The following is a 12,162-nucleotide window of genomic DNA, read 5'->3' as shown; positions in this document are numbered from 1 at the left end:
CAATATAAGGCTCAGGTGTGTGCACCCTTACCGCTTTCTCTCTCTCCGGACGAACGTGTGTCCACGTCAAATTTAGGAACAGCGTTGACGTTCCTATAATCCCGTTTCCTATAGACCCGTCACACTACGGCACTCGAACAACCGGTCTGGGCCAATCGCTGTGGGATTCCTCTATTACTCCCATATATAGCATTGCATCTAATTCTTCCCAAACAATTTTTTTTGTGTGTTTGGGCAGTCAATAGGGATGGCTATGTACCAGTACCCCCGGCTACCTGTGGTGCTGGATGAGGTTTGTACGACCCGGCAGAGGAGAAAGCATGTCTAAAAATTAGTCCTACATCTCAGCAACCTCTGTGATTTGATATGGTGAGAGGTGGTCTCCACAAGGGTGACATGATTGTTTTTTGTGTTCACCTCCGGTCTGAGCTCCGCTCTCTCTGGATCTACCATAGCTACCGCAGCTCTCTCCATAATTTCAGGAGGTTGAGATGGTATAATTGATGTGCGCCCCGTCTATCGGTTAGTTTCACCTCATAATCGAGATCCCCCACTTGCCATGTGTCATCTAGATAGGCAGGAGCGTAAGCAGAGTGCGGTCTGGGGATTCGGTCCTCAAAGGGCCCTTGCCACTTGGCAAGTAATTTGGAGCTCGATCTAGAGAGTAATATGAGCACTTTATCTCACGGTGCAAATTCCCGTAGCCGAGTGCCCCTGTTATACAGTCGGCCCTGACATTCCTGAGCTTGGAGCAAATTCTCCTGTGTTAGTTTTCCCAGAGTGTGGAGTTTTGCTGTAAGATCAAGAACGTACTGAATTTCTCTTTTACTGTTTGAAAGTCCCTCCTCCCAAGTTTCCTGCATGACGACGAGCATGCAACGCAGGTGCCACCCATACAGCAGCTCAAACGGGGAAAACCCTGTGGAGGCTTGTGGGACATCTTGAACAGCAAATAACAGGGGTTTGAGCCATTTATCCCAATTTCTAGCATTCTTGTGTACATGATTCTCGTGTACGAATCATATTTTTCAGGGTTTTAATAAATCACTCCACCAAACCCATCTGATTGCAGATGGTAAACACTGGTGTGAATCGATTTAATACCCAATAATTTGTAGAGTTCACGGAGTGTCCGTGACATAAATGTCTTTCCTTGGTCTGTGAGGATTTCTTTCGGAATCCCCACTCGGGAGATTATTTTGAAGAGTGCCTCTGCAACACTGCTTCCGGATATCACGTGGCATAATCCACAAAAACTAGAACAAAGCGTTTGCTATCTGCTCTAATGGCCCGACAAGGTCTATGGCAATTCTTTCGAAGGGAACCTTGATTAACAGAAGGGGGTACAATGGCGCTCATGGGGTGGCTGGTGGATTCACCAGCTGACATTCATGGCATGCCGCACACCTTCTGCGAACATCCCCATGAATGCCCGTCCAATAGATACGGGCATAGTCAGTCCAGTGTTTTTGAAAGGCTGGCACCAGAATGTGTATGCCCAAAAGGAGCTATTTCCAGTAAACCAGATGCAGTATGCAGATTAGGTGCATTATTTGTAAACATCTAACAACCTACTCAATCACAAGTTTCAAAGGTCTACTTACAACCTCCTATATAGTAAATCAAACCCTGAATAACATAAAACACACATTTGAAATCGTTTGGTACTTAAGGAGAGATGACAAAGGAATCGGGGAGTCTTTAGTCAGATCTCCTGCACAATTGCTGTGTGTAGTTTTTCTCTACCAGGTATGTGATTCATATACATTATATTTTGATAAATGTTTTAAATTGACTTATTGTCTAATTGGAATTGATGAATGTATTATTTTACCTGGTAAATAAATTGTTACATTTGAGGTTGTTCTGATTTGCACTGAAATTATTGTCTTTAGTAGATAACGTTAAGACCATGTTTCCGCAAATCTATTACCAGGTTAGTAGCAGACAAAAGCTGAGGAGGTTTGTTGGGTGGGAAAGGAGGAAACGGGAAATTTAGGATTTCAACTCAGAGGTAGGACTTTAATTAAAAATACTCAAAATGGCTTTTCAGCATGATACTCATGGGGTCACACAACAGGCTTGCTTTTCAGCAGTCACAACTCAACATACTCAACTCTCTACCTTTGTCTCTGGAATTGTCCCTTTTTATCGCTCTCTCCACTACTTACTGCAATTACAAACAGATGTTAGATATTAAAAGTTGTGTGGACCCTTACAGCTTTCTCTATCTCCGGACTAACGCTCGACCACGCCCCCGCCACCACAATAAATAATGATAGAATTTGATTTTTGGGTGATCTATTCCTTTCAAGTCATGGAAAAACCATGAATGAATAAATATTCTAATCACCATGAGATTTCATTACCATGATGGTTTGAAGGTTTTACCAGCATCTAATACTGTGAAAGTGTGTTTGATGGCTCATCACTCACCCAGGATGGCCACCACTATGTCATCCCTGAGGATCTCGATGGATCCCCTGGCAAGGAAGTAGAGGGCTGTGAGAACATCCCCGCAATGCACCAGAGTATCACCCGGCGGGGCGTGGGTGGTCTTGAAGCGCATTGCCAGTGCCCGTAGGCATCCGTTGGTTGCTCCGCGGAACGCCTTACAGCTCTGGAGCAAACTTTGATTTAGATGAAGACAGATATCAGCCTGCAGGCACTCTGGAAAACCCTTCAGTACCTGCAGAGAGGGGAAGAGAGAGAGAGAGAGAGAAAAGAAAGAAAGGGAGAGACAGTGTTCCCCATGGAGAAGAAGAGGAGGGCAGAATGATTGCAGATTTCTAAGAGCTATGAGATCAAGCTTACATTATACAATGCTAATATAGCCCTGGCTCCCTCTACTGCAAATACATAAAAGATGAAGCACAGTCTGAATTGATCTAGGAACACTTCCATTTGTTTTTACAACGGCATTGGATTGTGTTTGCCTTTGATTTGCTTTTGCTTCATATAAAATGATCTATGATACATCAGGAAGAGAATGCAATTGCCACTTTCAATTGCCAGTTTCTCAAGTTCCTCAGGCTTTTTGGTTCATCTAAAAAAAAGTACAAAAAAACAATATGTTTCCTGTATGCAATTAGATTTGTGTTGTCAGTTCAAGGAAAACAAAAACTTTAATAGTAAACAGACCCATACATTTAAGCACAAATACATAACTCTTAACTGAGCATCTTAAGACAACTGTGTCATGTTAGTTTGAAAACAAACATTTTCAAACTCTGCACATCTCTAAAACTCAGAATACTATCTATCTATCTATCTATCTATCTATCTATCTATCTATCTATCTATCTATCTATCTATCTATCTATCTATCTATCTATCTATCTATCTATCTATCTATCTATCTATCTACCTATCTACCAACCAATCTGCAGTGCCCATGGCCATTAGCTTCCTGAATAGATTCTTAGAATACAGAGGGTCTAATATCAGTCTTCAAATGGCCCAAACTTTAATTACTTTGATTGGTTTTACTATTTAGACTATTCTTATCTAATACACCATTTTATATTACCTACACTCCTCATGGTTAGATATGCAGAGCTAAAAACCAAAGCAAACCATACGTTAAAGTGAACAAAACATTACCTCCTGCTCTTACCAGAGTGTTGCAGTCAGTCCGTATGTGTGCGTATAAGAAAGAGAAAATGCTTATCAGATTAGTTTGTAGACAATATTACACATTAACACACTGTCAGACTGACATGTTTACAACTGCCAGGAACACTTTTTCTTCAATAAATATGTGTTTATTAGCACAGATTATAGTTCACTCCAAAATGAAAATGTTGTCATAATTTACTCATGTTGTTCCAAACCCTTTCTTTCGTGGAACACAAAAGGAGATTATTTACTATATATTGAAAGTGAATAGTGATTGAGGCATTTCTGCCAAGCATTCAGCCGAACTTCCTTTTGTGGAAGAAATAGATTCTAGTTTGAAACACAATGGTAAGTAAATGATGATAGAATTTTCATTTTGGGGTGAACATCCTGACTACACACACACACACACACACACACACACACACACACACACACACACACACACACACACACACACACACACACACACACACACACAATGTTGGTCTACCTATCATTATGAGGACTTTCCATAGACATAATGATTTTTATACTGTACAAACTATAGATTCTATCCCCTAAACCTAACACAACCCCTAAACCTAACCCTCACAAAAAAACTTTCTGCATTTTTACATTTTCAATAAAACATTGTTTAATATGTTTTTTACATTTACAGCATAATACCCTTGTAATTACCAGTTTGTAACCTAAAAACACTGTCCTCTTAAACCACATAAACATGCCCACACACACACACACACACACACACACACACACACACACACACACACACAGGCTCATACCATATTCATGTCGATGCCGTTTGTGTAGGTCCACGCATGTTGGAAGTACTCCTCCAGTCTTTGTCTGAGAGGGTTGGGGATCTGGTGGAAGCGGATAAATTCTTTGACCCGAAGCATCTGCAGATGGTACCGAGCTGTTCCGGAGTACAGCCGCTGGATTATAGCTGACACATTCCCAAAGATGCTTGCATACATCAGAGCTATTATACAAGGGGAAAGGGCAAAGGTCAAGACTTATAAAGCCAAAACATATCAAGTCAAATGTTTGGACACACCTACTTATTACTTTATTATGACTTTTTTTCCTCGCATTTTAGAATAGTAACGTCATCAAAAATATGAAACTACTCAAATGGGAGTATGGATATTATGTAGGGACCAGAAAATGCTAAACACATTCCGGGTTCAATGCAAGTTAAGCTCAAAAAACAAAAACCACAAAAATAATTTAGACACGCTCATCATTTACTGAAAGGTAAGGAACAGGGTCTAAAAACAGTATTTTTTAATTCCAGTACAGAAGTTCTCCAGCTTCCCTTCCAAATGGTTACCGGTAAGAACAAAATAAAAGAACGGTTAATAATATTATTTTTAAAATGACAGTACTCCGTGCTAAGGGTTGGGTGAAATACCAATTGCAGTGATGCCAGATCTCACAAGAGAAACAAGCAACCTGGTCTGGAAAAACAAGCCCAAAATAAGCCACTTGCCTCACCAAAATAAGTGCAAATATATTTTTTTCCTGTGTGGTGGATTTTTATTTTTCGTTTCTTGAACTGTTTTTAGTCCCTGGTAAGAAATATACAATGGAAGTGAATGGGCCAATCCATAAATGCTAAAATATACATTGTTTCAAAAGTATAGCCACAAGACGTAAGCATTATACATGTTAACATGATTTTCACTTACTAACCTTATTTGCGTTAAGCCATATCCAATACTAGGATTAGAGGGTTCTGTTGTCATGGCAATAAAACAATTATATTTTGTGTAACTTTACACAAAGAAGGTTAGTGAGTGATTTTATTATTATAAAATTAATTTTTCATTATATTTCATTATACTGTAGCTTACAGTAAATCATGTTAATATGTATAATGTTTACATCTTGTGTCTATACTTTTGAAACTTTTGGCCCCATTTCCTTCCATTGTAAGTGCCTTAATGTAATTGCGATTTTTGCATTTTTTTAAATAAGAGGGTTGAGTCAAAAATGTTTTTTGTGAAAATCAACATTATTCCCTAAATGCTGCTAATTGAGCTTAACTTATAATGAACCTGGAATATTCCTTTAAACAACATTGAAGGAGTTCCCATGTATGCAGGACATTTTGTTGGCTTCTTTTTCTTCATTATTGAATCCAATTCATCCATAAAAATAGTAAGAGAGGAAAGATTTTATTCATAGGCACAATTGTAAGCCTTTAGATTAAAAGGTTTTGATTTGGTCAAATGTGTCAAAACTTTTGAATGGTAGTGTAAAAACAAACAAACAAAAAAAAACTATCCTATTCTGGAACTGCTAACAAGCAAAAAAGAGATACTGTATGTTTTATATGTGATTTTTATTGCAGAAGTTAATTTTTTAAAGTGTGACTCAATAATACTCACAGCCAATGAGCATGACACAGATGGAGAAGATCTTTTCTGAGTTGGTGTTTGGTGATACGTTCCCAAAGCCCACACTGGTCAGACTGCTGAATGTGAAATACAGTGCTGTCACATACTTGTCCTTGATTGACGGACCGGAGGCGGGATCACTGTAGTTGTACTGCTTTCCTATGGACATGCCTAGATTATCCAACCAGCCAATTGTGTGCTCCAGATAGGGCTTTTCCACATTACCAATCGCATACCATATGCAGGCCAGCCAATGAGCAATTAGTGCAAAAATACACATGAGGAGCATGAGAACAGCTGCGCCGTATTCTGAGTAACGATCTAGCTTTCGCGCCACACGGACCAATCGCAGCAGTCGGGCAGTCTTCAACAGGCCAATCAGTGTTGTGGTCTACAATAATGAAGAGAGCGAAGATACAGTCATAATGTAAATAAGGTAATTATATAAAATTTCCTGCAATTAGGCACACTACAGCTGCAAAAAAGCTAAAAAAGAAACCTTCATACATTAATTATAAAACAGCACACATATACACAGCTCACCTCTTCTGACCCTGACCCAAATATGAGAAGGTCAAAGGGGATTGCCGCCACCATATCTATGAGGAACCAGCCTTTGAAGTAATGCACTGCTATCTTAGCTGGATGGCTGACCACCTCTTCATTGGCGTTGACGTACGTAGTCCTAAAATTTATTAGAATGTCTACAATAAACATAATGTCCACCATGAGGTCTACCACGTTGAGAGGACTGCAGGAATAACCACATTCACGCCTTTTCTGTTCCTCCAGGTCATTGAGTAGAAAGGCAGCACTGTAGGGTGTGAAAATGGCCGTGTAAATGACAAGCAGCAGAATCAGCCAATCCCAGACAGCCTTGAAGGGACTGTAGTGTAGAATGGTGAACTTGTCCATGCGTGGCGTTTGAAGCTTGTACTCTGGAAGCACATCTGCACCTAACGACAACACCTGAAGAATGGAAATGTGGATCATATTTTAAAGAAGTTCTTGCACCAACTATTTAATTTACATTTCATGGCCATTTCCACCCTCTATCTGCCCCTGAGAATTACAGTAAACTGGCTGTTTTAGCAACTGAATATTTTAATAGACTATTATATGTTCAAGACCTCTATTTGTATATAGTTCAAAAGGCCATTAGTCCTAGGTGTTGATATGTAAACTTGGACAGTCATATGTTAATGAATGTGGTCATGGTTTTGACTAGGGATGTCTGATACTGCGCTCACGTACTTGAACTCGTACTCATAAAAATGCTCTGATACCAAAAACCCATACCGTCTGATGTACAAATGTCATTGCGTAAACATTTAGTGCACAAATGAACATCGCAATGTGTCCTAAAGTGATTATTAAACTGCAAAGGCTGTGATTTAATGAAATAAATGTATAGTATGCATGTGCTGCACGCCTCAAAGTAAATGTGTGAAGCTGGCTGCACACATAAAAAAAGAATACTAAAAAGTCTACTGTATCTAATGTATAGTTATATAATATTCACTAAAATAATAATAATTCTATTAAATAATAGTAATAAATAACTCATAATTGTATTATATTTAAGCATATCCAACTTTTTCCTGAACACAGAAGTGTTCCACGATTCGACTGTTTTCAATTTACGGTCTTCAGTGTTTTACTCGCATCGGCATATATTCTTTGTGGGTAAGGTAATGTTTAAGGAATGTTTAAGGAATACAACTCTACATTCGAGATGACCGTTTTTTTTATAGACAGCGCCCCACCCGACATCAGTTTTTCCGCATTAATGTGAAAATGATAATGAATAAAAATTAAACAACAAATTTTCTCTGGAATGCCAATGTGATGCAGACTCAGGCTGGTTGGGATCCATATGCGTTTATTCAGCAGATCAAACAATACAAGAAGGACAGGCAGACTCGTAACTGGAACAGGCGGAGGGTCAGGGCAGGCGGCGAGAAATCGAGGTAAGTAAACAGGCAGAGATAAACTAGGCTGGCGGCTAACTAAGAAGGTCGGGGAAAACAGGCTAGGTAGGTACACTGAATAATCAAAAGTAGAAGTAAACACGCTCAGAAATGTGGCCGGGGCTAACAAGACTTCGTGAGGAAGGAGTTCACAGGCATGGTTAAAATAGACAGAGGTAATGAGAAACAGCTGGGAACAATCAGGGCAGTTAGTATTCGGGCGAGTGCGATCTCCGGGGACCAGGGAGAGAGACGCCCTCGTCGGTGTTCGTGACAGCCAACCCCTCTACATTCTGTGGATATTATTATTTTTGGATTATGCATTTCAATTCTCAGTGTGGTCGCACTACTTTTTCTCTGTGTCTGATTTAGAACAGATGGACTTGCAGATTTAACGGCCCTTAGATACAAATATCTGTTATTTTTGTAGTATTATGTATTGTGCTGTGATGAAAAAAATTAATATTATATATAATATAATATATAATCTATATAAAAGTAATTTATATGATCAAAATAATGCAATGTTATGTTGAAAATAGTTATTTTTCTACAGTATTTTCATTTGATTAGTTTTAGTGAATTCATTTATTTAGACACCCTTTTGATGATAAAATTAAAGTAAACAAAAAAATATATGGAAAAATTTGTGAAAAATGTTAAAAAAAAAAAGAATTTGGAAAAATAAAACAGATTTCATAAGATCCTACATGTTAAAATGCTTCTGTTCATGAAAAAACCCTGCTCTGATTTTTATGTTTTTTTTCTGAGTAATTTTAGATCTTTGACCATTCTGACAATGGGAGAGCAAAAATTTTCTTACTGTTTTTGTCATTGTCATTTATTCTGATGGCATCTACATTATAAAATATAGCTTAAAAATATTTCATTATAATATAGTACAGGGGCCTTCAACAGGGGGTATGTGAACCCTAAGTGTCCGTAGTGGTAATGCAGGGGGTCTGCCATTGTTTATTGTTTGATCTTGTACTGAATTGATTAAATATATTATTAATTAAAATTAAAATGTAATGCACAAGAACATCTGCACATCAATAATGATTATTTAAAGGGATTTGCAATGTAAGCATCATGACATGCTTCTTAATCATTTGATCCTTATTTAATGAATTACTGCTGCAATGATCAATAAAAAAAAGTACTGAAGCATCTCTTTTCAATAAAATTCAGTTTACGGTTTGCTTTTCTCGAGCGGCAATAGCACGATGTGTTTTGCACCAGGCAAAATATGTGCTTTATGTGCTGAAATACGTTTTGTAAATTCACCACTCAATATTATCAAACAGGGGTCCCTGTTACCTGTGGACTGGGAATGGAACTTTGCATTGGGAATGTTAGAGTATGTCTACATTAGATTTTCAATGTTGTCTGCTTCAGAGAATTTTTGGGAAATGTAAGAAAAAATATTCAATTCTACATTGTTTGTGGTTAACGTTTCATGATCCAGTTCACAGATGGTAATGTGAAAAGGCAGTAAGAAGGCCACATGATGACGGGTCATGGCCAGTACATTCAGTGTTAATCACGGACCACAGCACAAACTCACATCCAGAAACGTCTAGGTTACTATTGTAACCTCTGTTCCCTGATGGAGGGAACGAGACATTGTGTTGAATGAATCGACACTAGGTGTCTTTCTTGAAGGCCTCGGTTACCTCTGAACTTGAGAACAGGCCAATGAGAAATTGGCAGACAAAATTTGCATGTCCCTAAAAGGAGGGAATCGTGCATCTGTCCATTCAGGTTTTGCACTGAGGAGCCGAGAATGTGGTTCGGACGTCTCCGTGGCTCGGTACAGCGACATGGCCGGGAAACACAATGTCTCGTTCCTGCCATCTAGGAATGGAGGTTACAATGTGCCCATCATGGGAGCAGGCCGGGCCAGTCGCTGCTTTTCTCTGTCTATGTTTCTCGCATAGAGTTAAAGTGGCTGGGGCCTTTTGATGCTATAACACGCATTGGGGAAGGCATTCTTTTCCAACTCCTTTTCTTTCAGGGGGAAAAGACCCCACGGAGGCCACATCCTGCCCAGGCTGGGGGGAGGTTAAATATGGCGCATACGTCACATGGGTTTTCAGGTCACGTGTGGATGTGGCGCAGTGGTAGATCCTACCTAGCGAGGGAGGAGTCACTACAAACACAGCGACCGGGGGGCAGAGGGGACTGCCCAAGGGAGATGCGGGTCTGCCAGCAGGGGGACCGTACTGCGGAAAATACAGGGGGATTAATCCGTGAAGGCCAACCCTGTGGAACACCTGTTCCAGTACAGAGTAGTTAGTACCCATAGTGGGTCTGGTTGGGAATTCCTCTGCTGAATTCGCGGACCAGAGGGCTAGGGAGGAAAGACATCCAGGGAGCGCAAGTTTAGTGGACTCTCCTGGAAGAAAGAGCACACGTGATCGCCTCAGTAGAGGGGAAGGGCGCTATGTGCAAGCGGAACAGTCGTTCCGTATTCCTGAGTTCTACGTGCTCGGACCTGAGAGAATACAGGATGTATTTGTAGATTGTAGAATCTCATAAATGTATTGGATGTTGCCCAGCCTGTTGGTCAGCAGATGTCTGCTAGGAAGGTGCCATTGGCCAGTGCCCACGAGGATGCCACACTTCACGTCGAGTGTGCTCGGACCTGCAAGGGGGCGGGCATGGCCTGGGTCTGATAGGCCAAAGTGATGGCGTTGACGATCCAGTGGGCTAGCATCTGTTTGGAGACAGCATTCCCTTTCCGCTGTCCACCAAAGCAGACAAAGAGCTGCTCAGAACATCTAAAGCTCTGCGTGTGGTCCACAAAGGTAGGAAAAGCAAGCACCGGACACAGCAACGAAAATGTTGGGTCTGCCTCCTCCTGGGGCAGCGCTTGCAGGTTCACTACCTGGTCCCTGAAGGGGGTCGTTGGAACCTTAGGCACGTAGCCCGGTCGAGGTCTTAGGACGACATTTGCATCTGCCGGACCGAGCTCCAGGCAAGTGTCGCTGACAGTTCGATGGCCAGGTGTATCAGTACATGGTCCTCCCCTTCGGCATGTCCCTGTTCCCTCGCGTCTTTACGAAGGTCGCAGAGGCAGCCCTTGCCCCGCTTCGGGAAGCAGGCGTTCACATACTCAACTACCTCGAGGACTGGCTCATGCTGGCCCACTCCCGAGAGTTACTGTGCGTCCACAGGGACCAGGTGCCCAGGCACCTCAGCCGCTTATGCTTCAGGTCAACTGGGAAAATAGCAAGCTTGCCCCGGTTCAGAGCATCTCTTTTCTCTGCATGGAGTTAGACTCAGTCTCAATGATAGCATGCCTCACCAACGAGCGTGCTTAGTCAGTGCTGGAATGCCTCACCTTGTTCAGGCCAGGCACGGTGGTCCCTTTAAAAAATGTCCACAAGCTCCTGGGGCATATGGCGTCCTCCGTGGGGTTGATGCATATGAGACCGCTTCGGCACTTGCTCCAGACTCGCAGGGTTGGGGCGCCCTGTGCAACAAGCACGCAGGCCCCCGCTGCGCTGGCACATCAATTGCCTAGAGTTGTTGGCTGTACTTCTTGCCCTTCGGAGAATTCTCCCACTAGTTCGGGGCAAGCACGTCTTGATCCGATCAGACAGCACCACGACGGTAGCATACATAAATTGCCAAGGCGGTGTACGCTCCCATCACATGTCACAACACACATCCTGGGCAGCCTCAACATGGCAGAGGACGCGCTATCGCGACAGGGTATGCCCAGTGGGGAATGGAAGCTCCACCCCCAGTCCAGCTGATTTGGGAATGGTTCAGCAAGGCACAGATAGACCTATTCGCCTGCCGAGAGACATTCGACTGCCCGCACTGGTACTCCCGAACGGAAGCTCCCCTCGGGACAGACGCAGCTGGCACACAGCTGGCCCAGGGGGCTGCGCAAGTATGCATTTCCCCCAATGAGCCTTCTTGCACAGGGGCTGTGCAAGGTCATTCTGATGGCCCCCTACTGGCCCTCTCGGACTTGGTTCTCGGATCTCGTGCTCCTCGTGACAGCCCCTCCCTGGCAAGGAAGGAAGGACCTTCTTTCTCAGGGACAAGGCACCCTCTGGCATCCGCGCCCAGACCTCTGGAACCTCCACGTCTGGCCCCTGGATGGGATGTGGAAGATCTAGCTGGCCTACTACCTGTTGTCGTAGACATGA

At 42.1% G+C, this 12,162-nt stretch overlaps 1 protein-coding gene across 1 annotated transcript in view; it reads right to left on the bottom strand.

The window, feature by feature from the left end:
- Nucleotides 1–12,162, bottom strand: part of LOC127646433 (potassium voltage-gated channel subfamily H member 7-like) — a 107,034-nt gene that overhangs the window by 22,586 nt on the left and 72,286 nt on the right. Inside the window, exons 7-11 of the mRNA XM_052130089.1 lie at nt 6,570–6,995; nt 6,018–6,417; nt 4,407–4,606; nt 3,925–3,927; nt 2,437–2,689 (exon numbers count right to left, since the gene is read on the bottom strand). Of these exons, the coding sequence (XP_051986049.1) occupies nt 2,437–2,689; nt 3,925–3,927; nt 4,407–4,606; nt 6,018–6,417; nt 6,570–6,995 (1,282 nt within the window). The remainder of the gene's footprint in view (nt 1–2,436; nt 2,690–3,924; nt 3,928–4,406; nt 4,607–6,017; nt 6,418–6,569; nt 6,996–12,162) is intronic.

The sequence above is a fragment of the Xyrauchen texanus genome, chromosome 7 (genome assembly GCF_025860055.1).
Source record: "Xyrauchen texanus isolate HMW12.3.18 chromosome 7, RBS_HiC_50CHRs, whole genome shotgun sequence".
Classification (NCBI taxonomy): Eukaryota; Metazoa; Chordata; class Actinopteri; order Cypriniformes; family Catostomidae; genus Xyrauchen; species Xyrauchen texanus.
The sequence above is the reverse complement of the archived record's forward strand: the minus strand, read 5'-3'. Positions and strand labels throughout refer to the sequence as shown.